General features: G+C 44.6%; 4 protein-coding genes and 2 long non-coding RNA genes across 14 annotated transcripts; 3 read left to right on the plus strand and 3 right to left on the minus strand.

Annotated features, from left to right (window-relative positions):
- Positions 1 to 1,854: 1,854 nt before the first annotated feature.
- Positions 1,855 to 12,885, minus strand: LOC106866250. Of its 7 annotated transcripts, none has more exons than XR_002963396.1 (8): positions 12,476 to 12,885; positions 10,752 to 10,846; positions 9,704 to 9,866; positions 9,242 to 9,353; positions 3,564 to 3,811; positions 3,266 to 3,494; positions 2,293 to 2,392; positions 1,855 to 2,148 (listed from the first exon to the last, which is right to left on the minus strand). It is a non-coding gene; the product is annotated as an uncharacterized LOC106866250 (long non-coding RNA). The 7 variants fall into 7 exon arrangements; XR_002963397.1 differs by adding an exon at positions 4,324 to 6,525 and having other exon boundaries at positions 1,855 to 2,392; XR_002963398.1 differs by adding an exon at positions 4,324 to 6,525 and having other exon boundaries at positions 1,855 to 2,392; positions 3,564 to 3,858.
- LOC100833995 (probable leucine-rich repeat receptor-like protein kinase At5g49770) lies at positions 3,907 to 10,229 on the plus strand. Its single transcript, XM_024459314.1, has 20 exons — positions 3,907 to 4,215; positions 4,329 to 4,559; positions 5,095 to 5,215; positions 5,294 to 5,365; positions 5,532 to 5,606; positions 5,704 to 5,775; positions 5,870 to 6,031; positions 6,141 to 6,212; positions 6,293 to 6,364; positions 6,456 to 6,527; positions 6,613 to 6,681; positions 6,760 to 6,834; positions 7,300 to 7,371; positions 7,609 to 7,743; positions 7,823 to 8,292; positions 8,364 to 8,522; positions 8,724 to 8,863; positions 8,945 to 9,164; positions 9,258 to 9,493; positions 9,581 to 10,229. Exons 2-20 carry the CDS (start codon positions 4,484 to 4,486, stop codon positions 10,049 to 10,051), a joined length of 2,841 nt encoding a protein of 946 aa, XP_024315082.1. The 5' UTR covers positions 3,907 to 4,215; positions 4,329 to 4,483; the 3' UTR covers positions 10,052 to 10,229.
- Positions 11,402 to 17,296, plus strand: LOC100834305 (probable leucine-rich repeat receptor-like protein kinase At5g49770). The gene is made up of 19 exons (XM_024459313.1): positions 11,402 to 11,528; positions 11,951 to 12,080; positions 12,150 to 12,221; positions 12,535 to 12,609; positions 12,699 to 12,767; positions 12,883 to 13,044; positions 13,163 to 13,234; positions 13,307 to 13,378; positions 13,454 to 13,525; positions 13,604 to 13,672; positions 13,747 to 13,821; positions 13,945 to 14,016; positions 14,104 to 14,238; positions 14,330 to 14,811; positions 14,883 to 15,041; positions 15,871 to 16,010; positions 16,090 to 16,309; positions 16,395 to 16,627; positions 16,718 to 17,296. The coding sequence occupies exons 1-19, from the start codon at positions 11,444 to 11,446 to the stop codon at positions 17,201 to 17,203; spliced, it is 2,880 nt and encodes a 959-aa protein (XP_024315081.1). The 5' UTR covers positions 11,402 to 11,443; the 3' UTR covers positions 17,204 to 17,296.
- LOC112270866 lies at positions 14,847 to 17,781 on the minus strand. 2 transcript variants are annotated; one of them, XR_002963402.1, is made up of 4 exons: positions 17,573 to 17,781; positions 16,409 to 16,487; positions 15,232 to 15,289; positions 14,847 to 14,989 (listed from the first exon to the last, which is right to left on the minus strand). It is a non-coding gene; the product is annotated as an uncharacterized LOC112270866 (long non-coding RNA). The 2 variants fall into 2 exon arrangements; XR_002963401.1 differs by having other exon boundaries at positions 14,850 to 14,992.
- A 571-nt stretch (positions 17,782 to 18,352) lies between these two features.
- LOC100834602 (L-ascorbate oxidase homolog) lies at positions 18,353 to 20,885 on the plus strand. Its single transcript, XM_003567173.3, has 3 exons — positions 18,353 to 18,754; positions 18,836 to 19,939; positions 20,045 to 20,885. The coding sequence occupies exons 1-3, from the start codon at positions 18,489 to 18,491 to the stop codon at positions 20,346 to 20,348; spliced, it is 1,674 nt and encodes a 557-aa protein (XP_003567221.1). The 5' UTR covers positions 18,353 to 18,488; the 3' UTR covers positions 20,349 to 20,885.
- A 2,491-nt stretch (positions 20,886 to 23,376) lies between these two features.
- Positions 23,377 to 26,874, minus strand: LOC100834479 (calcium uniporter protein 6, mitochondrial). 2 transcript variants are annotated; one of them, XM_024458316.1, is made up of 3 exons: positions 26,302 to 26,874; positions 23,884 to 24,328; positions 23,377 to 23,728 (listed from the first exon to the last, which is right to left on the minus strand). In XM_024458316.1, exons 1-3 carry the CDS (start codon positions 26,707 to 26,709, stop codon positions 23,667 to 23,669), a joined length of 915 nt encoding a protein of 304 aa, XP_024314084.1. In that variant the 5' UTR covers positions 26,710 to 26,874; the 3' UTR covers positions 23,377 to 23,666. The 2 variants fall into 2 exon arrangements, with proteins under 2 accessions (XP_024314084.1, XP_003564479.1); XM_003564431.3 differs by having other exon boundaries at positions 23,377 to 24,328.
- Between the last annotated feature and the right edge of the window lie 646 nt (positions 26,875 to 27,520).

A 27,520-nucleotide genomic window follows, 5' to 3' on the forward strand; every position in this document is an offset into this window, starting at 1 on the left:
GTAAGATATGACACTAAAAGTTTACCATTGTACAACATGTTCTGTTATCTTTTTTAGATGACGTGGAACAAGTAAGAAAAGACTGTCTTATCAACCATTGTACGTGTCATTAGATTGATTGACAATACAAATATGGAATAGTATATTGCTGGGTACGATGTCAACTCCCCTTGTGATTACCAACCAGCACCATGCACATTTATGCAAAGCCTTTTGTGCATAGCTCGATCTGTCAGCTATAGAGTGGTGTCGGCTCTGTAGCTTGCAAATAAAGCTTCATTATCTGAATAGTTAGCACTCGCTACTTCAATTGTTCACAGGAATGTGTGTATCAAAGGGTAAGCTTCTGAAATATTTTCCGAACGACCAAGCTCCTGAATTCCGGACCATGCTTAGGCGTAGAAGTGTACGCTGCACAGTGCATGGAAGAGCAAATTGGCATCACCTGGATTTCTATTCTAACCAAAAAAGAAGGCAGCCCCTAAATTTTCGGTTATCGCGTACGTGTCTGTCTGTCCACATCGACAGTGCCCGGCGTCGTTTTCCTTCTAAGTTCGGTCATGTATCGCTGTTCCCGTTTGGATTCTTCGCTCCCATCGAAAATTATACGTACATACCCGACTCTCCACCTTATTCTCACCTTCCTGGTACGGCCTAAGATTTCTCAGAAATCAGAACCCAGGCCGGCCGCCGTGCATGGCCTGTAGGAAAGCAATAAAGCGAAAAGGCAAAGTTAATCCAAAGTGGCAGCAGCGGCTCACGTTCCGGCTCGTATGTACAATTGTTTGTACATCTACAAAACAACTGCTCCAAGGCAGGTTAATCTCGCCATGAATCGTGTGGCATACCCTATCAGCAGTAGTGGTTCACTGAGAAATTATTAACAAGGCTGTGATCCTCGACAGTTTTTTTTTTCAGAGCATAAGCTGTGCTGAAGGTTCCACTTGGTGTCTCGGGTCTCGAGTGGTTGGGTTGGGTTCTGCTGGTGCTGGTGCAGCGTGCCGCGGCAGGGACGGCAGTCGTTGGATACCACCATAAGTTGGGCTCCTTTTGTGTCTCCCGTACCGGCCGTAAAACATCTCGACTTCGCTTCAAGCAGTAGATAGGAACCAGATCGATCGGCCACCTTTATTTCTGCCCCGCTGCTTTCAGGAGCGTATCCCACCGGTGGAGTCTAGTCGGCCTTGAGATGAATTGCCCAACCGCCGTATGATTTTTATTCAGTTTCGAGTTTTGAACCGGTGTACGTGGTACACAAAGAATTATTCTCCAATTGCGACCCTGACACAGATGCCGTGCGTGTGTATTGCGTACAGCGTATGATGAAGTCGTTGGAGATTCATTATTGTTGTATAAAGCTTTACCAGGTCTTCTCCTCTTCTACAACTCGTCTTTAGTTTGGTAGTACCACCGACCGCCTTTTGCTAATCCTCTCCAATTAATCTCATTGCTACTTCTCTGCCAGACAAACAATGCGTGATTTATGTAGCGAACACATGGTTTTGGGTATCGCGAGCATTCAATCCGAGCCGTACAGACTTGACACCACATGGCAGTACTAGTATGAGTAGTGCTGCATGGCATCGCAAGATTTCGTCGCATTTATAATTCTCTTTTATCGTGTGCGTCCACCGTCTCCCGTGAACACGCTGTCGCATCTTAATCAGATCATCATCAAGCGACAGTGTAACGGTATTCCAAATGATGACGATGCCTCTGGTTTGGATAGAGTTCCCGTAATCCCGTTCTTCCTGCGCCTCCAGTCCATGCGTTCTAATTCCGATTTTAGATGGGCCTCAAGGTTCATGTTTTCCGCGCGCCGCGGTGCTGGTGAATTTGGGCTTTGACATAATCGACGCAAGAGATCCCCCATCGGAGAAAAAATAATAATCTCAAACGAAATAACAGGGAGCAGCATACGGCTGGCTGCACCTTGTTTGGACACATTTTAGCTTACAGTTACACGGGGGGAGCACCTAGCAAGGGCGGCGATTCTGACGGCGGATGCTTGTGATCCATGTCGATACAGTCGATGCATATGCGCCTCAAGTCCTCAACTCAAGCAGGGGACAGGCGTTCGCGCTTGACCCGTCGTCGATGGCTATGGACTGGAGCGACAGCAGGTGAGCGTCACGCTGGAGGCTGGAGCTGGCGGAACAGAAAATGTCAGGGCAGGGACTCAGCGTGGGTCGCTTTCCAAGACCGGCCCCGGCCGTTTTGGCGTCATGTTTGACAGCTTCAAACGTTGTGGTTGTAGTCCATGCATGATGCATGCACACGTACGGTACTTACCTGCCCAGTGGGTCAGGGCGACAGGGCTTCCGGCGTCTAGCTCTTGCATCCCCTTCGCGTGCGCCAATTGGCAGTCACTAGTTCTGCACTGCATCGGCTCCTGCACGTGAATTAACGAATATGCACCGATCGATCAGGAACGGCTTGCAACTATGGGCGACTTGGAACAGTTTTAGGAACTCACCGTCCGAGCAAAGACATACGGAGTACTATTGATCTAGGCTTCGATCGGCCTACGGATTGACCAACCTTGCCGAAAGGGAGCTGCAGCCAGTCATTTCCCTTTAAAAACAGCCCCTTCGTGCACCTCTTCAAATTTGCTGCTAATCTTTACTCTACGACCACGTCAATGTCGTACTAGTACAGCTAGAGAGATCAGGTGCTACCCGTTCCCTGGCAAGTTTCCTCTACACTCTTAAATCATTGAACTACCAGCTGATGCCGGGGAAAGCTACCAGCGCAAGTTCGTCCAAACTCTAAAAATGCATTGAATAAGCCGAGAAGATGTAAACGCCCGGTCCTTTCGACGGCGTCCTTCATGCTTGCTGCTCTCTCCGTTTCATAATTCTTGTCGAAATATTACATGTATCATCCATTTTTAGACAAATTTGAGACAAGAATTATGAAACGGAGCGAGTATTTTGATTTTGAGACAAGAATTATGAAACGGAGCGAGTATTTTGAACGCGGAACATTTCTTCAAGCTAGTACTACATGCTAGACCGGACTTCGTGCACCAGGATGCATGCATACGGAATACGGTTGATCTTAAAATTAAATGAAATCAAAGCGCACACGTACAAGTCTTTTTTTTTTTCCTTTATAAAAAAAGTTTAAGAATCACACGACGTGTGTGCTGCCGTATTGGCACCAGGCCGCCAAGTGGATTCAGGATTGAGTTCTCAACCGTTCATGAATCACCCAAACTGCAATCAAGAACTAAAACAATGGGTGAAAAGGACGGATCATTTACCTCCAGAAATAAATCATTGGCCTGCAGTTCAGTTTGGCCAATCGCAGAAGGATCTTTCTGTGTGCAAACTTCTTCGCATTTCATTAAGATGTCCTTTGGCGTTGCCTGCCTCGACTGCATTCGCTACATCATGCATCAGGACGTACCTGCATTTCAATCTGTAAGCTAGGCCTTCAGCAATGACGACAAAGGAAGGATGCTGGCCGGGCAGGTCCAAAAGATTGCCGTCCTGGTTAATTTATCAATCAGTGGGACATAGCCTGGCTCAAAACGAATAGGTTTAGCAACTGTATTTCACCTTTCTTGCAGCTCGAACAGACCATTGTGGTGCTTCTGATGGTCCAATCAAGAAAAGTAACTCACAGCTTTTATTATCTCGAGTAACCCAGATAATATAAAGGATGATCCATTCCCCGAATCTTTTTTTATCATGACCAACCGTATGCAGATTCGGAGACGCCTTCAAGGGGACTCATGGCCAGCCATGAATCCAACTCCTGATGCCACATCCACATCAACAGGGCTGGTTCCTGGCAGGTCCCTTGCCTGAAAATTCATATTGATAGTTCGTATAAATTAATAGCAGGCCTCACCTGCACAAGGTTACAAATAACTTTAAGTATATCAGCTGAGCAGCACATCCAGTGTCTGGCATGTGGGTCAAGGACACACAGAATCCACCGGATGGGCTTATGGCCCCCTAAATGTATCTATCTGTTAAACAATGAATGTACAGAAATGATACAAAACTTAGAAATACCCAAGCCAAAGAAGTTACAACTGGACAAATGCTGAGAAGGAGCAATGCATAAGGCACTGCCCAGATAAGGCTCCACAAGAATAAGCAAGAAGCAACTGCCCCCACTACTCAAGAGTAATACACAAACGTTTTCTTGAACCATCTCATCTTTTGATCAGTTCAACTGAAACTTGCTGGTTGTTTGGACCTGGTAAGCAGTCCGATAGGCAATGCCGGATAAGAAACTCTCTTGCATCTAGTTATATATGAGATGGGTTTGTTTGGAAGGCTATTTTCTTTGACTGGCCTCGTTACTAACCTCAGGAAGGACCGGAGAGGACGCCATTTGGTAGCTGCTAGCTCCTCCATGAACTTGCTCATTGGGTAGACTTCACCCACAAGAAGATCTATCGAAGTTGTTTCTGGATTGAAGTGGCCTTGATTTGCTGCAAAGTCCAGGACGACGTGGTGGAGTAGCGATGCAGTGGGTGTTACTTCTGTTCTTGCTCTTGGCGGGCTTCCAGTCAAGCTTCAGCCAGACGGACTCCGAAGATGGTAAGCCACAATCGTTCATGCTTTTTATCGGGCTATAGTCTTATAGGAAGAAAGTTGCCGTCCGTAAGTTGCCATCTGAGCAGCCGTTTTCCCGAGAACAAGATGAGCATAGGATGAACATAATTTACCACTTGCTTCTGTTTTTTTATTAGGTAGCCTTAAGAGTTAACTCTTAAACCTTTTGTCATTATTACAATCAATTTGTTATGCTAGATGGTGCAAAACTAAAACTGTAGTAGATCAAATCCATGGTTGGTCAAATTTATCAAATTTGGGAGCTCCTGCTAATGTACGGAGGAATAGGTTCCCATGATAGAAACTGAAACAGTGTTTCTTTCCTGACAGTACAATTGAGAGTTGAAAGAAGCACTCCTTTCTTGGACCAAGACTTCTCTTAAATTCTCTACAATGATACTTGTATCTATCTCCCATACAAATAAGATTAGTGGTTGATATCCATGCCAGGAGTGAGATCGACTATTGGAGTTGTTCTCATAAAAGCGCCCGTCTAATGTTACCTTAATAATTTATACAGTTGCTGCACTGAAAGCATTGATGACAAATTGGCGGAATGAACCACAAAGCTGGACAGGGTCGACCGATCCCTGCACCTCCTGGGATGGAATCTCCTGTTCTAATGGGAGAGTGACAGAAATGTGAGTGCTCAACTTTATCAGCAGTCATCTTTTACTTCTTTTTTTAACAATCAAACCGCTGAAACTTGCTATCTGCAGGAGATTGTCAAGCATGAACATGGAAGGCACATTAAGCAACGGCATAGACAAACTCTCTGCTTTGACATATCTGTAAGCCCATGCTTCCTCAGCTAGTCAGTTTTAAAAGAACTGCAGTGTTTTCTCAACAAAACCACGCTGTAACAGATGCGACTCCAGGAACGAGGATCAGCATACAAAATCATCTAGAGATCTAGAACATGATATGCTTTAGACTACTGATATGAACTACATGCAGGGATCTGTCTAACAATCCAAGTATTGGCGGTCCACTTACTCCAAACATCGGAAATCTGAAGCAGCTCACCACTCTGTAAGACCAGTGACCACACAACAACATAAATCCTCTTTGGGGTTTGTGGAGATGACCCAAAAAAAGAGAGGAAAAGCTGACATATCTTTTCTTTTAGGATTTTGCTCGGATGCAGCTTCACTGGTAACATCCCAGAGGAGATAGGGAACTTAAGACAGCTCACATTTCTGTAAGAATTCCCTGAAATTTGGACGGAAATCCTGAATGAACATTATTCTGTTTATGAGGTGACACAATTCAATTGACATATTACTTTTATACAGGGCCCTAAACTCAAATCAGTTCACTGGTAGAATACCCTCAGCACTTGGCCTTCTCACAGATCTCTTTTGGTTGGACTTGTCGGCCAATCAACTTTCAGGACAAATCCCAGTTTCAACAAGTTCAGCCCCAGGGTTGGATAGACTTGTCAACACCAAGCATTTGTAAGTACTCAGATGTTGTACCAGCTCTACATTAAAAGGAATAACGAATGCCCTGCTGCTTAAATGTACTAATTTCCATATCTGCTTTTCCATCCATCTGAATCAACAGCCATTTTAGCGAGAACCAGTTGACAGGTCCAATGGACCGTCTTTTCAGTGCCAATATGACTCTTGTACATGCGTAAGCACTGTATTGACTTGCACTTGCTAACGTCATCTGTTCTTTCATACCATGTGACTAGTTCTGGTAATCATTTTCAGGATATTTGACAACAACAAATTTACTGGATCAATCCCAGAATCTCTTGGACTTGTCAAAACACTTCAAATTATGTACATACTTGATAACGGTTTTTCTTTGTCTCACTCCCCTTCTGTGCAATTCCTTGACTCTTTTTTTTTGCTCACACTCAACTTGTTTCAGCCGACTAGATCATAACCAATTCAATGGTCCGGTACCTGATAGTATCGGCAACCTGCCTAACCTGACAGAACTGTAAGTAACGATCATTAAGAAATACTAAATATAATTTCCTCTTACTTGTAAATGATGTTGCAAATATTTCTTTGGTCTACTGCAGGAGCTTAGCAGGCAACCAACTTAACGGAACAGTGCCAAACCTCGCTAATGCAACTAAACTCAATTATGTGTAAGATAGGAAATATATCAACACTTAATTTCAATGATTCTTCTGCTGTGTTAAGATAATCTTTTTCTCTCCGAACAGGGACACAAGCAACAATAATTTTGCAAGCTCACCAGCACCAAGATGGTTGTCAGCGTTAACGTCCCTGAACACCATGTGAGTTGCATGAGGATTAACAAAGTGAACACCAAATGGATTTAGCAAGGGAAAAACTATCTCAGACATGAATACAACCCTCTGATCTGTGCACACTTTCACCCTACATTTATTGCAACATGCGCTGCACGGATCCTGAGGCTGTATCTATGACACGATATAGCATATGTTTGAATCCGTGGCTAAAATCTATCCTATCAGTTTTTTGGCCATTTTTCATCTTTTTTTTTGACATGCTAATTAATGGCTCTTTTGTCCACTCTAGTTCACTTTTCTTGCCAATATTGGTCAACTCATGGATAAGCAAAACCTTGAGCAAAATCTTATCTAGGAAAATATTTGATCCGGCAAGCTTGGGCTCAGACCAAACATACCCATAGTATTTGCACAAACCCTTGAGTGCAGAAAATCCACTCTCTTAAGTTATATTAATGAATGTTGTTGCTCTGGTTGGATAATTTACAGATTTATGGACAATGATCATCTTACTGGGACAATACCTAGTGCTCTTTTCAGCCTCCCACAGATGCAGCAAATGTAATTTCCTCAAGACTCCCTACAACTTTCTCCAATACCATATCTGGCTGACAGTTTAACTCCAGTAATGTTCTGTAGATTGTGAGAAATAATTGTGTTACTCAAGAACTCATGCCCTACATTCACATTTGTATTGTTTTAGTTACAGATAGACCCTTATATGACTTCTAGTTACACTCTAATATACCAACGGTCTATATGCTTTCTGATGTGATTTAACCTTGTATTGTAATGCAGATCACTAGCTAAGAATGCTTTCAGTGGGTCACTTAATATGGGTGGTAACATCAGTTCACAACTGCGGGTTGTTAATTTGACAAATAACCAAATCGTTGAAGCTGATGTTAAACCAAGCTACACTGGCAGCCTAATGTAAGTATCACACCTTATGGTGTCTACCTTGTACAACTAAGAGGCATGTATCTCACCCATCTTTTCTGCTCTCGTCCAGACTAACAGGGAATCTTATATGCTTAGGCAATATCAGTTTCTGCACACTCAAGCAAAAGAAGCAAGTGTCATACTCTACTAGCCCAGGCCCATGTGGTGCCATTGCATGCCCCAATGATCAGTTTGCAAATCCAGATACTTCACAGAACTGTGCTTGCACTAACCCCTTCCAGGGTTTGATGATCTTCCGAGCACCTTTCTTCTCTGACATGACAAACCCTGGGATATTCCAACAATTGGAGTTGACACTTGCGCAGAACCTTGGACTAGCTCCAAGATTAATTGCGCTTTCTGATGTTGAGTTCAGTCCAGGAGCTCCTCTAGTATTCACATTGAAGTTTTTCCCAGTGAGTGGAATGAGCTTCAATCGCTCAGAAGTTATAAGAATCAGTTCTGCTTTGGTCAACCAAATTTACAAAGCTCCACAAGAATTTGGACCATATAGCTTCATCGCAAGCAAATACTTTACAAGTATGCACACTGTGTTTGTATTCTCTTATATTTGATGTATCTCCAAATCTTACATAACTTGTTCATTTCAGGCCCAAGCGATAAGAAGTCCAAAATGCACATAGGTGTAATAGTCGGAATATCAGTTGCTGGTTTTGTCCTTATTGCTGGCCTTGTTCTGGTAGCAATGTATGCTCTCCGGCAGAAGAAACTAGCCAAGGAAGCCGTAGAGCGAACTTCTAATCCATTTGGTAATTGTTTATTTCGTCACTGGAAGTTCATCTAACGGAAGATGTGTTACATCCATACATTTATATCCAATTTGAACTGGTTTGCTAGTTAGTTTTCTACAGACGCAAACATGATTTTTTCCGAGAAAGATAAACATAACCATTTTAAAAGTGTCACAACATGTTTGCTTATTTGATCTTGTCAATGCTTTGATACCACAGCATCATGGGGAGCAGGCGGTCAAGATAACGGAGACGTGCCACAACTGAAAGGAGCAAGATATTTTCTATTTGAGGAACTGAAAAAATGCACCAATAATTTCTCAGAAACCCACGAGATAGGATCTGGAGGATATGGAAAGGTAACTAATTTCCCTGATCACATATTTAGATATAAGCAAGGGTTTACAGAGGCATCTAATGACCTATCTATATGTTAAAAGGTTTACAAAGGAACACTAGCAAATGGGCAAATGGCTGCAATAAAACGTGCACAGCAAGGATCCATGCAAGGTGCAGCTGAGTTCAAGAATGAGATTGAACTACTGTCAAGGGTTCATCACAAGAACCTAGTGAGTCTAGTAGGTTTCTGCTACGAACAAGGGGAGCAGATGTTGGTTTACGAGTATATTCCCAATGGGACACTAAGAGAGAACCTTATGGGTATACTCTTTGTTATCAGTACCATCAACTTTTTATGTAATTATTACATGCTTGTAAACAAGTAAATAGGGCCTAACCATAGCTTTACTGCAGGTAAAGGAGGGATACACTTGGATTGGATGAAGCGACTTCGGATCGCCATTGGGTCTGCTAAAGGTCTAGCATACCTCCATGAGCTTGCGAATCCACCTATTATCCACAGAGATATAAAATCAACAAATATACTTTTGGATGAAAGCCTAACAGCAAAGGTAGCTGATTTTGGTCTTTCAAAGCTAGTATCTGACACACAAAAGGGCCATGTTTCTACCCAAGTGAAGGGAACACTGGTAAGTAATTCTGGGAATTAGAAGTGCAAAGTATTTATTGGGAAAAAGAATATTTGTTCTGATTCATCTTCTATATTGAATAACTAGGGTTATTTGGATCCTGAGTACTACATGACTCAACAACTCTCTGAGAAGAGTGACGTCTATAGCTTTGGAGTTGTCATGCTAGAACTAATAACTTCCAGGCAGCCCATAGAGAAAGGTAAGTACATTGTGCGTGAGATCAGAACCGCAGTTGACCAGTACGATCAAGAGTACTATGGCTTGACAAGCCTAATTGATCCGGCAATCAAGGATTCGGCAAAATTATTTGGCTTCAGGAGATTCGTGCAGTTGGCTATGGAATGTGTAGAAGAGTCCGGTGCTGACCGCCCTGCAATGAATGATGTGGTGAAGGAACTTGAGATCATTATACAGAATGAAGGGCCAGAGTTGTTAAACTCAGCATCTCTATCAACTGAGCATTTTGGAGGTAGAGATCCTCAAGAGGAACATTTGCCTATGAAAGATGATAGCAGCAGCAGCAGTGCTTTCGATTACAACAGTGTATATTCCTAATCAGTTGAACCAAAATAGGTACTATGTATTGATTGGTTCTTTCTTGTCTCTACTCATTGTTTTTGGTGCATGGTCGAAGTGAGTAGGACACAAGACATGTATTATACAATATCATTTTCTTTCTGTTGATAAAACCAAGGTCTGAATATTTTATAAGCAGGCACTTGAAAATTACATCCTTAAGATGTAACAGCCGAGAATTATCTTTTGATATTATCATTCATGACCTTTTTCTTTTCTGTTGATAACCTAAAGCTGCAATGAATGTGCAAAACGAAGAAATTTTGTCCATCTCCAGCACACATTTCCAATCAATCAGTAAGCCAAAAGAAACAACATTCTTTGCTGTTTTGAATTATTTTCATCTGATTACCAACTTAAGTAGCTATCGGATGCAATCTCAATAGATATTCTCTAAATGACCCTACATCAATATGACACCATCCTTTCACAAAGTATAGTTAACAATTAATGGACGCTTTCTGAGAAAACTAACGGCCTGTGATTGATGAATAACTTCCACAAAATACAGTAAATAATTAACCGTAGCCAAGAGCCCAAGACCTAGTCCATACTTATATCCCACTTGCAGCCATTTGATGATATGACATATAGAGGTCATGCATGCTAAATAGTAATAACAGAGAATTTTACCCCTCAATAAATTTACCTTGCACAGTATTTCTCTAACACAAATTACCTTGCACAAAGAATGGAAGAACAAACCAATAACTTTGTCATTATCAGAGCTTTCCAAATCACTGGTATTGTTATTTCAGTCGCCACGAACATATGCTGTACCAGAGAAAAGTAATGCTATTAATTACTCAACAAAAAATTATATATGTGTAAGATAACAAGATATCATTTCAACCAAGAAAAGCCAACCAACAGTTGTCTCAACTCTCAAGCATGGCCGGACTTCATAGTTTAAAGGAAAACGGTTTTGGATGCTGGGCCTGCCACCCACAGCCCGTCTAGAAAAGGTTAGGAAATAACACCCAATGGAAGAGTCAGTAATCCCTATGCAACTTGGTTGTTTTACATGCCTTTCCATTGCCTCGACTATTTCTTCATGTTGGCAACAAAATCTGCAGCTGGTCCAGATATAATACAGAATATGTAACCAAGTGCACATTCGGTTGACCTATTCCTACTAAGAAAATGTTCTTTTAAAGAGCAAGGCTTCGGTGTTCATCTTAGGAGGCTCCTCCCTTTCTTGATTTTGTTTGAGGGCTGCTTGCGTTACTAAAGTACCAGAGGCTTTCACGGCTGACACCGCCACCTTAGATGTTTCTTGACAAAAAAGAAGCTTTCACAACCATCTTTGCAGTTTGCTGCCGCTCTGTGTTTTTCTGAATTGTCATCTACCATAAGCTCTCAGAAGTCAGAATGAAGGCACTGTGGAAGGTTCTGCTGCTCTTCATGTTGTTGGCAAGCATTCCTGTGCGATACTGTCAGACAGATTCTCAAGATGGTAATTATGATAAACCTAATTTCTTTCTTAGACTATTTTTCTTGGAAAGATGTAGATTGAGCATGTTGAAGGTGACAACAAGCCGCACACAAATGTCTAGATCAAATATCTTTTATCTGGCATAAATGTATAAAAAAGAAATCGCCTATTTCAGAAAAGGTTCAGTGATGCTTTATCTTCAAGTGCATAATGGAAAAGTACTACTCCGGCCGGAATTACTTGTCACTGATTGAGTACAATTTTGTACTAAATCTGCGACAAGTAATTCTGGCCGGAGGGAGTATCATAATCTCCAAGTTCACAATTTTCCTTATTTTATCTGGAAAGTAGCACAATACAGAAAAAATGAAAATAAAAGAAAATACAGTTCAAGTCAGTGATCTGTAAATTGCCTGAATAATAACATGGACACAAATTGTCAGTGGCTGCACTCCAGTCTCTTGTCAGTGGATGGCAGGACTTACCAGCAAGCTGGAAAGCATCAACTGATCCCTGTGGTACTAGTACACAATGGGATGGGGTTACGTGCGACAAAGGCCGGGTGACATCACTGTGAGTATTAACTAATGATGTTTTAGTTTCCATCTATCATCCAGTTAACTTTGACATCCATCTTTCCAGGAGGCTTTCAAGCATTAACATTCAAGGCACATTAAGCAACAGTATAGGTCAACTCAGTGAGCTTGTTTACCTGTGAGTTATGTACCCATAAAATCGATTGAATTTATGAATCATCATTAGTAAGAGTACATTTTGTGCTTCAAATGTTAAAGCATACCAAAAGATTCTGCACAGACTTTGACTTCTTACGAGAAACAATAACATGGATTCTTTGTTTCCAATTTCCATATTGCAACATTACCAACTTAAATGTTTTAACAAGGTCTCGTAACAAAACCAGGTGTTACATATATAGCAAGTTTAGAAAAAAGAACAGGCTAATTTACCTCGATAAAGTATAATATACTGCTTTGCTCATATATGTTAGGGTGCTTGGTGCTTGCAGGGACCTCTCCTTCAATACTGGTCTTGGCGGTCCACTGCCAGCTGCAATCGGGGAACTGAGCCAGCTTACGACACTGTATGCCTACATTATCCTTAGTGCACATCCTTGACTTGCATATTTTACAACAGCAGTCACTGACCTACCTACTGTACTATGCTTCTCAGAATCCTGATTGGCTGCAGCTTCACAGGGGGCATCCAAGACTTAGGGAACCTAGTGCAGCTCTCGTTCTTGTAAGGACTATTAGAAACAGTCAAACAGATGAAACCTTAATCGTTGTTTGGCATTCTTGTTTGAGCTCCGCTGCTAGTTTGTTGTGCTAATGAAATGAAGATGCCCTCTCTGTAGGGCGCTGAATTCAAACAACTTTACAGGAACAATTCCTGCGTCCATTGGCCTACTCTCGAATCTATTTTGGCTAGACTTGGCAGATAACCAGTTTTCTGGACCTATTCCAGTTTCCTCAGGTGGTTCTCCAGGACTTAACCTACTGACACATACCAAACATTTGTAAGTTCCACTAACATTTCTCTTTCAGCCCAGGTCAAGGATTGCATGATCAATATAAGTATTTTAACTCGCTTCATTTCCATACCCCAACTGATTCTTCTTTCCAATCAATAAACAGCCATTTCAACAAGAATCAGTTAACTGGTAATCTAACTGGCCTCTTCAACTCAAGCATGAGCCTTGAACACATGTAAGAAAGTACTGATTTCATTTTTAGCAGCATTGCACATGCTATACTGATTACTCTGTTCATCTTCATCAGATTATTTGACAACAATCAATTGTCTGGTCCTATCCCTCCTGAGCTTGGTGGCATCACAACGCTCCAAATTCTGTAAGTATTATGGGCAATGCCTTTATTCCAACATATTCTAGTTGCTATTTTTGACCTCCTTTGCATCTTCTGTAGCCGATTAGACAAGAACAGTTTTACAGGACAAGTTCCAACCAACATCAGCAACCTAGTCAACCTAACTGGCCTGTAAGTGGTGTACGCTGTGATCACCAAGAGCCAAAATGAATAAGATATTTACCTTACCTGGCAATTTATTTCCTGCAGGAATTTAGCAAACAACAAGCTCAGAGGAAAACTGCCAGATCTCACTAGCCTGACCAAACTAAAAGTGGTGTAAGTAGCTTCTGCATAGTCTCATGATATAGGCTGTTCTTGTGATGACTGATGAATTTTCTCTGCACACCCAGGGATTTAAGCAACAATTCATTTGATCCATCAGTAGCACCAGACTGGTTCTCGACTTTGAAATCTCTTGCTTCAGTGTGAGTTAATTTATACTATGCAATGTTTGATCATTTCACATTCCCTCGCGGTAGTCATCAGTCAGTAATATGTTTCTCCCTCAATCAAATCTTGTTACCTTGGCATGGCACCTCAATATGCAGAGCAATAGATTCTGGAGGACTCTCCGGCCAGGTTCCCATCGGGCTCCTCACCTTGCCCCAACTGCAGCAAGTGTAATTTCCTGGCGACATAACAGAAATCAATTATAGTGAGAGCATAAAAGTTTCTCATGTTTGCCTATTTTGTCACTGATCAGACAGTATACTGAGGAATAACGCACTGAACGGGACACTTGAGATGGCTGGCAACATCAGCCAACAATTGCAGACTGTGAATCTTCTTAACAATCGTATAGTTGTAGCCAATATAACCCAAAGCTATAACAAGACCCTAGTGTGAGTAGTACATGCATGTTCTAGAACAAAGATTCGCACATTTCTATCTCCTCCATTTATTCACTAGAATTGCCTTTTCACCTATTCGCAGACTTGTAGGGAATCCTGTGTGCTCGGATCCAGAATTCTCCAACCGCTTCTTCTGCAGCCTTCAGCAAGACAACCTTATAACATACACTACTAGTGTAACCCAATGTGGTTCAACCTCGTGTTCCAGTGACCAAAGTCTAGACCCTGCAACTTGCAGTTGTGCCTATCCTTACACGGGTAAGATGGTCTTCAGAGCGCCATCGTTCACTGACCTGAGTGGCAGTACAAACTTTCAGCAACTGGAAACCAGCCTCTGGGAAGAGTTGGGACTGAGCCCTCATGCAGTTTTGCTTTCTGACGTCCATTTGAACAGTGATGACTATCTCCAAGTTCAAGTGAGCCTCTTTCCATCGACTGGGGCATCTTTCAATCAGTCAGAACTGATAAACCTTGGCTCTGATCTTAGCAAGCAAATTTATAAGCCACCACAAATTTTTGGACCTTATTACTTCATTGCAGATCAATATACCTCATTTCCTGCAGGTATTAAAATCACATCAATGCAAAGTCTGTTAATAGTTATGTAAGACATTCATTGGTACTTCCTTTTTCAGGTGGTGTTGGCAGTGGGAGATCTCAAATGAGCAAACGCGCTATAACTGGAACTGCAGTAGCCTGCAGTTTTCTTCTGCTTGCCCTAATTTCCATGGCAGTATTTGCTCTACTAAAAAAGAAAAGGACAACACAATCATCAGGACGAGCAAATCCTTTCGGTAAGGTTCCAAAGAATGTAAATTACAATGCCAACAATTGTTAGCGTTGCCGAGAAATGACAGAACTTTAATACTAGGATTCGCAAAGATTGCATGTGACTAACTAGATTAGCATCACACCATGGCACAAGTGCACAACACAGCAACCATACAAAAGCCTTTTTTCCTTCAAGTTGCAACTAACTGTTACCTGCCCAAGCTTACAACTGTTCATACAAAGTTCTGACAACAAATGATCTGTCAAATACCTACAAATAGTAAATAGAAATAACTGTAAGGGCCTTTTTGAATTGAATGATTCCATAAAGATGCAGGAGCAGGGAAAAAACGTAGAAAATAGATGCCGTAGCATGTTGAATCCTACAGGAATCGAAAACACGGGAATATGTAATACTCCCTCTGTCCCATATTAAGTGACTCAAATTTGTCTAAATATGAACATATCTATTTACTAAAATGCGTCTAGATACATGTAATATTTCGGCACTTAATATGGGACAGAGGGAGAAGAAGTTATTTGGTTGCATCACAGGAAAACACATGATTATTTTTAAGGATTAGGTGTTTTCCATACTAGAAACAAAGGAAAGCTCAAAAAAAAATACTAGAAACAAAGGAAAGTATCAACACGATTGGGATCAATGCAAGTTTTCCTTCAGAATTACATGCTAAGTAGTCAACAGGAAAAAGTCATATGGTTTTCAATCCTACAAATGAAAAAGGCTCAATAGGAAAATTGACATGAAATTCAAAGAGGCCCCAAAACTGACAATTTTTTGTAGATTGCTGAAACTTTACTATTTTTACTTCATGCACATCCAAATTTCAGCTTCATGGGGAGTTGCTCAAAAAGACAGTGGAGGTGCTCCACAGCTCAAAGGAGCAAGGTTCTTTTCGTTTGATGAACTGAAGAACTGCACCAACAATTTCTCAGAAAGTCATGAAATTGGATCAGGAGGCTATGGAAAGGTGGATAACTATATCTGTCAACATTCTTCATAGAAGATTTAGACATATAGCTAATTTAATGATTTTCCTCGTGTGAAAGGTTTACAAGGGAATGATTGCAGATGGAACAACTGTTGCAATAAAACGAGCAGAGTATGGATCAAAGCAAGGTGCGGTGGAGTTTAAGAATGAGATTGAGCTGATGTCTAGAGTTCATCATAGGAACCTAGTAAGCTTGATAGGATTTTGCTATGAACAAGGGGAGCAGATGCTGGTGTATGAATATATTTCCAATGGTACATTGCGAGAGAACTTGCAAGGTATGTGAACTGAACATAGTTCATCTACCTAAACACTAAGTACTTTTATGTTTCATTTTCTTCACAACTTGCAACCTTGGTGCAGCAAGGGGGATTTACCTGGACTGGAAGAAGAGGCTCAGGATTGCTCTTGGCTCAGCTAGAGGACTAGCGTATCTTCATGAACTCGCTGATCCGCCTATTATCCACAGAGATGTCAAGTCCACGAATATCCTCTTGGATGACAGTCTTAAAGCAAAGGTTGCTGATTTTGGCCTGTCAAAGCTAGTCGCAGACACCGAAAAGGGACATGTTTCTACTCAAGTCAAAGGAACACTTGTAAATGCTACCCTTACCTTGTTTATCACGAGTCTTTTCACAGATCTCATTCATTATTCATGTCCTTGATGGCTACAATTCATTTTGTAGGGCTATTTGGACCCCGAGTACTACATGACGCAACAGCTCTCAGAGAAGAGCGACGTGTACAGCTTCGGCGTCGTCATGCTTGAGCTACTAAGCGCCAGGCTGCCCATAACGAAGGGCAGATACATCGTCCGGGAGTTCAGGATTGCAATAGATCCGAACGACAACGACTATTACGGCTTGCAGAGCATCATCGACCCAGCCATCCACGACGCCGCCAAGTCCGCTGCGTTCAGGAGGTTTGTGCAGCTGGCCATGGAGTGTGTGGAGGAGTCGGCTGCAAGACGGCCCACAATGAGCTCGGTGGTGAAGGAAATCGAGATGATGCTCCAAAATGAAGGGCTAAGCTCATCTAGCTCGTCTGTCACAGAGTTTGAGCATGCAGGGCAAGCCACGGCGGACCCGTACAGCAGGGTCGTAGCCGAGAATGGCTCGAATAGCAGTGGCGGCATATCAGAAGAACCCTCCCACCCTGAAACTCAACACTGAGTTCGCTCCACACATTTTGCCTGCTTTGTTTGTGTGTATCGCACATTAGTTTACATGACCCTTGCTTCTATAATTGACGTTTCTCCCCATCAATGGTTGCAGTTCTCCCAAAATAAACTTACAGACCGTAGCTCGAATGCGATTCTGATTAAATCAACCAACGGTTGTTGGTGAATTTATCTCGTGCGACATGACATGAAATAAAGCACTGGCAAACGCATCGAAGCTACTCCTACCGCAGGCAAGGACACAGAAACGCATAGCATCTACTCCAATTAAGAGAACATTTGGATTTGCAGCCGTAGTTCGAGTGTTAGGGCAAGGGTTTCAGCAAGGGCGAGGGAGGGGGAGGGGGCAATGCAGGGGAACCTGGGTCGGTGCGGAGGCGGAAGCGGCCGGCGATGGCGCGGATGATGGCCGTCCGCTTGCGCTTGCGCTTCCGCGGGGTTCGTCTTTCCTCAATTCCTTCTACCTCCGCTCCCCTCTCCGTTGGCTGCCTGCCTCCTGCCTGCCATGTGCAGCGGTGCGGGTGTCGCGGGGTTTCGCCATGTGGGCTGGTGGTCGGGCTTGGAGATAGGGGGGCTAGCTGACCGAAAGAAACGGGCCCAAATATTTGCTGCTCAAACAGGCGGGCCTGTAAGGCTTGCAGCCAACGTTGGGAGAAACATGACCGAATCCAAACTCCTCACGGTTGTCAGGATGTCAGTTGCAATACGATCCCTGCGGTGGAATGTGATCCGATGTAACGTCTGATCCTGATGGTTAAGATCACATTTCTGTGAGATACGAACGTCCACTGGGTAAGATCTCGAGCTTAGTTAGCAAGCGGTTACAGGATCATGGTAGCACCACCAAGAAACGAACGAACCAGTAGTCATGATGATCCCTATGTGATAGTGTTCGAGCTTAATTAGCCCGACCGAGCGCTATGGCCACGCACCTATGTGCCATGCATATGCATGCATGCATGCAGGAACGGGTCAAGAAATAGAACCCGGGACCGACCGCAGGCGGTGGAGCCACAGAGCCAGATCGGCGGCGCCGAGGCGAGCGGACGCGCGGGCATCGCGGGCGCTGGAGGAAACCAACCACTCCTTCCCATGGCGCCTCAACACATATAAGTCTCGGGCTCCTGTGTGTCCCCTCCCCTGTCTCTCTGCCCCCCAATCTCCGTCCGTCGCCACATGAATCCGGTCGATCCACCGCTGCGGCTGCGTTGATCGATCCTAATTTAACCGACAACCGACCGAAAGTAGGAGAGCCGCCGCCGGGGACGAGGAGGACAATGACAGCAGCAGGGGCGACGACGATGCGCGCCTGCAGTGCGGCGCTGCTGCTGCTGGCGGCGCTGTCGACCGCCGTGCGCGCCGAGGACCCGTACCTCTTCTTCGAGTGGAAGGTGACGTACGGGACGAGGTCCCCCATGGGCGTGCCCCAGAAGGTGATCCTCATCAACGACATGTTCCCTGGACCCACCATCAACTGCACCTCCAACAACAACATCGTCGTCAACGTCTTCAACCAGATCGACAAGCCCTTCCTCTTCACCTGGTACGTATACGTGTGCGTCAAAGTGCGTGTTCTCAGTTCAACTCAATTGGTTTGGAGGATATATATGCATCGTGTGCGCAGGCACGGGATCCAGCAGCGGAAGAACTCGTGGCAGGACGGCATGCCGGGCACCCAGTGCCCCATCATGCCGGGCACCAACTTCACGTACAAGATGCAGTCCAAGGACCAGATCGGCACCTTCTTCTACTTCCCCAGCATCGGCATGCAGCGCGCGGCGGGAGGGTACGGGCTCATGTCCGTGCACAGCCGCCCGCTCATCCCGGTCCCCTTCGACCCTCCCGCCGACGACTTCTCCGTGCTCGTGGGCGACTGGTACACCAAGGACTTCGCCGTCCTCGAGAAGCACATCGACACCGGCAAGAGCATCGGCCGCCCCGCGGGGCTCCTCATCAACGGCAAGAACGAGAAGGACGCCTCCAACCCGCCCATGTACAACGTGGAGGCCGGCAAGACGTACCGCTTCCGCGTCTGCAACGTCGGCATCAAGTCCTCGCTCAACGTGCGCGTGCAGGGGCACATGATCAAGCTGGTGGAGATGGAAGGCTCACACACCGTGCAGAACGAGTACGACTCGCTGGACGTCCACGTCGGCCAGTGCCTGTCCTTCCTCGTCACGGCCAACCAGAAGCCAGGGGACTACCTCCTGGTGGCATCCACACGCTTCATCAAGGAGGTGAGCACCATCACGGCCATCATCCGCTACAAGGGCTCCAGCGTCCCGGCGTCGCCCAAGCTGCCCGAGGCGCCCAACGGATGGGCCTGGTCCATCAACCAGTGGAGGTCCTTCCGCTGGAACCTCACGGCCAGCGCGGCCCGGCCCAACCCGCAGGGGTCCTACCACTACGGGCAGATCAACATCACGCGCACCATCAAGCTCTCCACCAGCCGCGCCAAGGTGGACGGCAAGGAGCGGTACGCGCTCAACGGGGTGTCCCACGTCGACCCCGACACGCCCCCAAAGCTCGCCGAGTACTTCAACGCCACCACGGGGGTGTTCGAGTACAACCTCATCGGAGACACGCCGCCCAAGGAGGGAACCCCCATCAAGGTCGCCCCCAACATCCTCACCGCCGAGTTCCGTACCTTCATCGAGGTCGTCTTCGAGAACCCTGAGAAGAGCATCGATTCGTTCCATCTCAACGGCTACGCCTTCTTCGCCGCCGGGTACGTACGATTCTCTAGCTGCATTGCATGATCCATCGAATGAATGAATTAATCCGACGAACGATCGATATATATATATATATATATATATATATATACATGCAGCATGGGGCCGGGGCTATGGACGCCAGACTGCAGGAAGACATACAACCTGCTGGACACGGTGAGCCGGCACACGATCCAGGTGTACCCGAGGTCGTGGACGGCCATCATGCTGACGTTCGACAACGCCGGCATGTGGAACTTGAGGACCAACATCTGGGAGAGGTACTACATGGGCGAGCAGCTGTACATGAGCGTCACCTCGCCCGCGAGGTCGCTCAGGGACGAGTACAACATGCCAGACAACGGCCTCCGCTGCGGCAAGGTCGTCGGCATGCCGCTCCCGCCGCCCTACATCATCGCCTAAGTATTTACTATTAAGCTCCATCCATCCATCCATTCAGAGCCCACGCACTGTCAGACAATGATCAGCGCATGCATGCACGCACGCTTAACCGGTGCTAGCTGCTGTACACACAACAACAGGAAGAGCAGGAGTACTTTTTTCGTTTCTCTTTTTTCGTCGTACGCCGCCACGTCTATTCTTCTTGTCAGCTTAATTTACTCTCTCCTTCGAGGAATAAAAAAAAGGGCCGGGGCTCAACTACCTGCTACTGGCCTTGTCATCGGAAGGGACGAGGATGCATGAGAAACAAGGAGAGATTGGCCGGCGGATGCGAATGCCATACAATTTTAAGCTCGATCGGGACGGGACCCCTCTCGGATCGTACCTTGTAATAGGAGTTAATTAATTCTATCTGATCATTTAATTTCTCCAATAAGTCCTTCAGACAAATTGGTTCTTGTGTGTCTATAATATATGTACATGACTATCTTGTGATTTTCCTATTCCATCTTCTGTTGTCTCTGACTTCCCTTGCAACTTCGTATATATTCTGCTTCACTGTACCTTTGCAACTGCCTTGATTTCGGTAGTCCACTCCACTGGTTGATGATCATCACGATACGAGTTCCAAGAGAACATGTAGATATCCCGATCGAGAAAGGCTTAATTATCTAGGATTTGAGAAAAAAAACATTCTATAACTAAGCAATCCACATTGTTTTATGTATCCAGCTTATTTTGGTCCACCGTGACCTCTTCACCTTTTGTTCCATCAAATGGTTGCTCTTGAGTTTATCATCGCATCTCTAAGCTAATCATCTATGCCTTCTTATTGACTTCTATACGAGATTCCCACGCATATATTATTCCCATTGGATACAAAATAAGGTCGCAATTAAAAAAAAGTAATTTGGACTGTATTGGCATGTCCCAATCCCATGTCTTTCAAGTAGCCCATGGATCTTTATTTTGCTCTTGTCCATACTATCTTCTCTCCTACTCGCATTACTCTAATATTCTTTTCGGTTTGTTATGTCCATCTCAAGAACCCAGTTTTTCAGTCTATAACCTCTTTTGCTTTCAGTGTAAACAAAAAATAATTGCATTTCTGTCTTAGGCCTCTTTGGTTCAAAGGTTTTATATATAAATTTTACAAGATTGGAATCCTTTACTATGTGAGTCGTCCGATTTGTAGTATTGAATCTCATAGGAAAATTTTCTAAGAATTTCTTTGCACTTCAGTAGGAAATTTTCATCCACCCAAACCTCTTGTTATGGCTCCTATGTTTTTTATAGGCTCAATCAAACAAACTTTGGTGCAACTACAGATTCGAGTGAACATGACATTGCAATAATATGTTTTTCTTATCTTTGTGTTTTTTTTTCAATGCTCTGAATGAAAAGATTGCACAACCAGACAAACTGAAACTAGCTCAGGTGGTTGGTTATTTGTGGTGGAACCAGCCCAGACTTGACGTGGATGCTTGCATTTTTTTGATTTATTTCGGAGTTTAACCGACGTTGTTCTTTCAGGAGGAGTGACGTACTCATCAACTACGAGACGCCTGTGATGTGCGGGGTTTCCTAAAAAAACTAAAAAGATTTTCAGTCAAACAAGATAAACTAGCACTTGCCAAATGTTCTCAAAATCAAAATTGTAAGAATATTTTGTGGCCAATGTAAATTGTAGAAGGATTCTAATAATAAAAGATTAGTGTGATGGATGCTAATATAATAGATTAGGATTATGGGTTTTAATTCCCTCTCTTCTCCCTCTGTTTAATCTTCAATTTCATGGTGTGCCTGTATTAAAGGAAGTAGCACTTTTGCTAATTAAAGAATTGAATGGATGTATCAGTTGGCTTCAGCGCATGCACGTGATGAATTGACAAAGGCCACTGCTCGCGCTGGACGTCTCCTCGCCGGAACGTCGCACCGTTTGCATGCAGCCGTGCGATTAACAAAGGCAGTTAGCACTTGATTAATTGACATGCGGGGGAAGCAAGCGGACGGCAATGGAGCGACACGCCTGTTCGCTGGAAAGCTGCGTCTGCCGGCTGAAAGCTGCGTCGGTCCATAGCATATAAAAGGAGCGCTGGTTGTCCGTTCTGTACGTACATCGATCAGAAGAAGGATCACACACACCGAAAGGCTGTTCTTCATCCATTAGAGGAACTTGTGAAGGGAAGAGGTAGAGAGAAGAAGAACGTACGCAGGACGATGGCGTTAATTTCGCAAGGACTCGCAATGGAGCAAGGTACACTCGGATCATCATTGTGAAAGTATCTAGGATGTTTTTGTTGAATCATCGGTATTGCAAAGATCCGTAAATAAAACTCTATTCCGCTTACAAAAATTGGTTGGATGATTAATGCGATGTAGTAAGTGTACCGCCAACCAACCCAACCAACTAGAAATCAATCCTAGATTATACTTTCAGTGATAGTCTGTATACCATTTTCTGCAGGCGTTCTATCGTGCTTCTGGTGGTGGGTGTTTGTTTTCAACGTGATCAATGTTTCTGAGAAACGGATTTATTTCCACCTGTCAGTCAAAGTCAACAGAAGTGCAGACCACGCTCCAACACGAACGCCACTACTTGCCCATTCCAAGAAGCGATATCGAATCGACAAAGCAGCCACCGAGAGGCACGATACTTGCAAAGACGGGACGCCTTCCTGGATTCCGAGAAAATGGCATCCACTCGGGAGCAGTCTGGGTATCTTGAAGACTTGAACCAAAACACCGATGGATAAATCTCTTTCAGGACACCCTGCCGATGCAGCAACCTTCCGCCCCTGCTCCAAGGGAGGCGGAAACGTTCTGGTGGTGGCCGTCGCCGCCTCGGCTCACAATCGACCGTCGACGTCGACGCAGAGTTTACGAGTCCTCGCTGCAACTCATCCGCAGATCTAGACTCAAAGCACGTGATAAATAAATCACAGTTTGAGCTACCAACCCTCACAAATTTCCCTTCCATAAATACTTCACAAATTTCACTTTCAAATACAAGGCAGTACGTGCGGTAAAAAAAAAATTCACAGGCTGCTTGGAGAATGGTATACCTTGGTAAAGTCTTGGTATTCAAGTCAACACTGAAATAAACACTAAAAGTTTACCAAGAGAAAATACTACTCTTTCAGATATGCCATCAAGGCATCAACAAAGAAAATTACTCAGGCCCAAGAGATCAGGTATCAGTCAGAAGTACTAAAAACAACTGGATCACATAACACTGTTGATTAGCAGCAGCTGCCGCGTTATACAGCTCTTGGCAAGTTCCAAGCATCAGCTGCTTGTGCTTCAGAATTATACAAAAAAGAGTATAGTTACACTGAGTTACTGGCCTAGACACTTGCGTAGGAGAAGACCATGAAAAGGTTCCGAAGAAATAGGTCTACCTGACAAGTGCAAGAAAAATCAGCTTTGTTAATATATTTTTATCATTACCCCAAAAGAATCAAAGATGAATAAGAGCACTGTAGATTAGTGTTTAGAGCGAAGGGAGGCTGTCATTTCTGAACGGACAACTCGTGGAGATGAGCAATGTCAGTACTCGAAAAATGGCTTGTGCCCCACATCTTCTCCAAAGGATCTTTGCAGCACCTCTGGAGTTCCAGGTACCTCTCCAGGTTGAAGTTCTGCCTCTGGATCAACTTCCTCTGCCGAGACTGGAACAGCCTCTCCATGAAGTCTCGGTATGTCGGGTCCCTTGATGTGATGAGGAAGTATGCGTACCCTACAACCAGTCCTGTCGTAGTTGTGAAGAATGTGATGGGCTCCATGACGTCCCATGAGAACTCCCAGAAGGTGAGCCTGAAGAAGAGCCCAACCTGTGTGATCAAGAACCCTAGTCCAGACCAGAGGATACGTCGGACTTGCTTGTGTGCGAGCTTGTTGATATCTTCCAACTTTGTCTGGAGCTGCTTGAGCTCTTCCTTTCTGGGATCATCCTCGGGTGTCAGTGCAAGGGGCATAGCTTTTCTTACAAGATCCACAATCTATAGCAAGCAAACAAAAGAAAATCAGTCTCTGCATATATGTTTGGTATCAACTAATCTTCACTCCTGCAATCTAGCGTTAAGTACAGCTAATGTTTTACTGCCGCCACAGTCAATGTTAAATGTCAGCTAATGCTACTCTACTGCGCCCTACTTCAAGTAAGACCGCAAGAAACCTCAGCATATATCAATGAAGACAAAACTTAGAATTCTGAAGTAATGGCAATACAAGAGAGCAGGCTCAAGTAAATATTTCTTTACTCTTATAGCGGTTGTCATCTCATCATCTTTTTATACTATTAAAAAAAACCCATCCCATTATTTTAAACAATAAGTCTATAAATTTATTGTAATAGACAAATATGGTAATGATGTTTACAACCAAAAGCTAACATAAATTAGGAGCCAGTGTCGGTAATATGTAATTTTAGTCTATTTTGTCTATACAGCAAACAGTCTAATTTCCGTAGCAGCGCATGGGTATTTTGCTAGTCAAGTAGAAAATATGGAACGAAATCAAAATAAAAAAATGCTTGAGAGGAATAGTAGTATTTTTTTTCTGGCAACTACACGCTTTTGCCTCATACATCTAATACTAACTAATTTTACCATGAACTACCATCAACCCAATGAGAATGAGAGGAAACTTTCCTTTTCGCCCATCTAGCCACAGGGCCTACAAATGTTCAGCACGTGATACAAGGAGGTTTCAATAAGCAAAGCATATCTACGAAAAGTGAAAGTTACAACATAATGTAATCGTGTAGTGCGTCTAAGAATTACTTATACAAAAAAAGAGTAAGATGCCCATTGTGAAAAAACTGCCAGCTTAAGCAAATCACATTCCTCTGTCAACTACTAAAGGATCTTGCTATCAAATGACAAACTTTAAACATGGTGGACTAGTAGTTTAGTACGTTAAGGTACTTAAGTAACATGATCTAGGCACCCTGCACAAGCAGTCACCCACCATTCAAAAGATGAAAACAAGAAAAAAGCAAACTGGATTCTCCAAGGCAACGACCCATCCCTGTATGACACAGCAAGCCCAGAGCAAAGGAAGCTATACATGAGAAAGTATTCATTAGGTGCTTTATCCCCGTGGACGAAACGGAAATACTAGCTTCTGCCCTGGTGCGGCCGCCGTGCGCACCCAGGAGGAGCACAAAGTGAGCCATCACCCCCACCAGTAGCCATCTCTTGGAGCTGAGTCCTGAAGCAAAACCAGACGGCTTTTTGAAAAGAAAAAAGTTTCACCGACAAGTGGACTGCTCCTGGCGCCTGTCTACGGGCTGGCCATGGTAGCAACACCAATACCACGTCGGTCCCAAACATCCAATCAGCTATTGTAGCAGAACAGTGTATAACAAAATGGACGATGAATTATAATTTGTTCCACCTGACTATCGCATTGCTATCGGATGGCACGTGCAAAACGATGAGTGCAATCCATGGACCAATATTCGTCTAAATCCATTGACCGATATTCGTCTAAATCCATGAAGCCTTGGTGGGATTTGCCAAACGAAAACAAGTCACAAACTCAGAACCTGGACCGAAAAATTACAGGAGATGCAGTCCTTGGAGGAAATGTACCGAACACCTGAAGGTCGCTATCAGAGGTACGGGCACGCGGATCAGTACTAGGAGCCATCATCCGTTGGATTGGAGCCCGATGAAGTGAGGCAAACTTCCGGGACCGAATTAGGGAGCACGAAATGACTTCAACGCATACCTCCCTTGGGTGCATCGGATCGGACATGCCTTAGTGCCTTACAATTTTCAAAAACATCAGGGACGACCACGGCCGTACGGGTCGAACACCAACTTAGAATCAGATAGGTCCTCCGGATCACCGAGCCGAACGGAACCGAATCGCAAACACAGAAGACCAAAGGTGAACAGTAATTTCTCTGAAGCATGAAGGATACGGGATAGGTCGAGGGAAGAGCGGCAATGCGAGGTTTGCTGACCTTGTCAGGTTGGAGGTAGACCTTGTCGCGGAAGAGGAGCACGACCCCGGCCTCGTCGAGCGCGCCAGCGAGCGCGGTGGCCTCGGCGCGCGTCCGGGCAGCTCCAGTGTCCTCGCAAGCGCGCAGCAGCTCCGCGTACTGGATCACCTCGCCGTCCCCGAGCCGCCGCTTCAGCGCCTCCACGTTCGCCAGCCGCATCAGCCGCCTCGCCTCCTCCGCCGTCACCTCCGCTTCCGGGTCCTTCCCCAGGGCCGCCTCCGCCGCCGGCTGCGACGCGTAGCGAAATCGCTGCAGGGCGGGGGGCGGGTACAGCCGGCGCGCGGCGGATCGCCCGCACGGCGACGCGGGGGCCGAGGCGGCCGCGGTTGCGGCGCGGAGGACGGAGCGGGAGAAGCGCCACATTGACATCGTTCTGCGCGTGTGTTCGTGCGGGTGGTAGGGAGGGAGGGAGAGAGAGGCGGAGGGAGATATGGGGGGAGGCGGTCAAAGCGGAGGTGGGAGGGGAGCGGGAAGTATGGCGGAGAGGAGAGGAAAGCCGGGAAAGGGAAGAAGAGGGAACGGCAGGGAGAAGGAGTTCGTGTTTGGGGGTGCCCGGGCTCGCTGGGGTTTTGCCGTATATTTTTGGAAGCGTGAGGAATTTTCCACCTTAATTTTTCATGCCGCATTTTGGGCAATGGCAGGCTACGTGTTTCCGCATAGCTTCCTCTGCGCAGACCGCAGACGCAGAGGGATGGGTGCGAATAAACACGGTGCGTTTTTTCTTTTTCTTTTTGAGGGAGGCGGTTTATGTTTGGAAACTGCTCTACGCAGCGCTATGACAAAGGAAAAACTACGCGTGCTCGTAATTACTTGCTTTTACGATCGTTTCTTTCCGTTTTAGCGTGTGAAATTATATGGTATGGATGATATTTGGGTGTGAACAAACTGATCTTAGTCGTCTGTAATTAACACCGTTAACACCTTTTGGTGGGACAGTAATTACCACTTCTTTTACCGGGAAGTAACTACTACTACCACCTTACCTGCAAAAAAAACTACTACTACCACCTAAATACCTAATGCAGAGATTACTGCCATTTACGAAAAGGAAATCAAGTACTCCTCCTATATGCCGTTGATTTTCTCTCGCTATATGTTTTCTTTGCAGCAAGGAAACTTGTGTTCTCATCCAAGAGATTCATAAAGTGATCAGCTCTAGTGTTCTTTATTTACTTATTAT

This window comes from Brachypodium distachyon, chromosome 2, assembly GCF_000005505.3.
Source record: "Brachypodium distachyon strain Bd21 chromosome 2, Brachypodium_distachyon_v3.0, whole genome shotgun sequence".
NCBI lineage: Eukaryota > Viridiplantae > Streptophyta > Magnoliopsida > Poales > Poaceae > Brachypodium > Brachypodium distachyon.

What these genes read in the sequence shown, in the direction of transcription:
- LOC100833995 (XM_024459314.1), top strand. Translation starts at nt 4,484, where the DNA reads ATGCAGTGGGTGTTACTTCTGTTCTTGCTCTTGGCGGGCTTCCAGTCA. An exon ending in CCAGACGGACTCCGAAGATG is followed by an intron (nt 4,560 to 5,094) that starts GTAAGCCACAAT and finishes TAATTTATACAG; the next exon opens with TTGCTGCACTGAAAGCATTG. An exon ending in GTCAAAACACTTCAAATTAT is followed by an intron (nt 6,365 to 6,455) that starts GTACATACTTGA and finishes AACTTGTTTCAG; the next exon opens with CCGACTAGATCATAACCAAT.
- LOC100834305 (XM_024459313.1), top strand. Translation starts at nt 11,444, where the DNA reads ATGAAGGCACTGTGGAAGGTTCTGCTGCTCTTCATGTTGTTGGCAAGC. An exon ending in AAAGGCCGGGTGACATCACT is followed by an intron (nt 12,081 to 12,149) that starts GTGAGTATTAAC and finishes CCATCTTTCCAG; the next exon opens with GAGGCTTTCAAGCATTAACA. An exon ending in ATTGCGAGAGAACTTGCAAG is followed by an intron (nt 16,310 to 16,394) that starts GTATGTGAACTG and finishes ACCTTGGTGCAG; the next exon opens with CAAGGGGGATTTACCTGGAC.
- LOC100834602 (XM_003567173.3), top strand. Translation starts at nt 18,489, where the DNA reads ATGACAGCAGCAGGGGCGACGACGATGCGCGCCTGCAGTGCGGCGCTG. An exon ending in AAGCCCTTCCTCTTCACCTG is followed by an intron (nt 18,755 to 18,835) that starts GTACGTATACGT and finishes TCGTGTGCGCAG; the next exon opens with GCACGGGATCCAGCAGCGGA. An exon ending in TACGCCTTCTTCGCCGCCGG is followed by an intron (nt 19,940 to 20,044) that starts GTACGTACGATT and finishes ATATACATGCAG; the next exon opens with CATGGGGCCGGGGCTATGGA.
- LOC100834479 (XM_024458316.1), bottom strand. Translation starts at nt 26,709, where the DNA reads ATGTCAATGTGGCGCTTCTCCCGCTCCGTCCTCCGCGCCGCAACCGCG. An exon ending in TCTACCTCCAACCTGACAAG is followed by an intron (nt 24,329 to 26,301) that starts GTCAGCAAACCT and finishes TGCTTGCTATAG; the next exon opens with ATTGTGGATCTTGTAAGAAA. An exon ending in GGGCACAAGCCATTTTTCGA is followed by an intron (nt 23,729 to 23,883) that starts GTACTGACATTG and finishes TGCACTTGTCAG; the next exon opens with GTAGACCTATTTCTTCGGAA.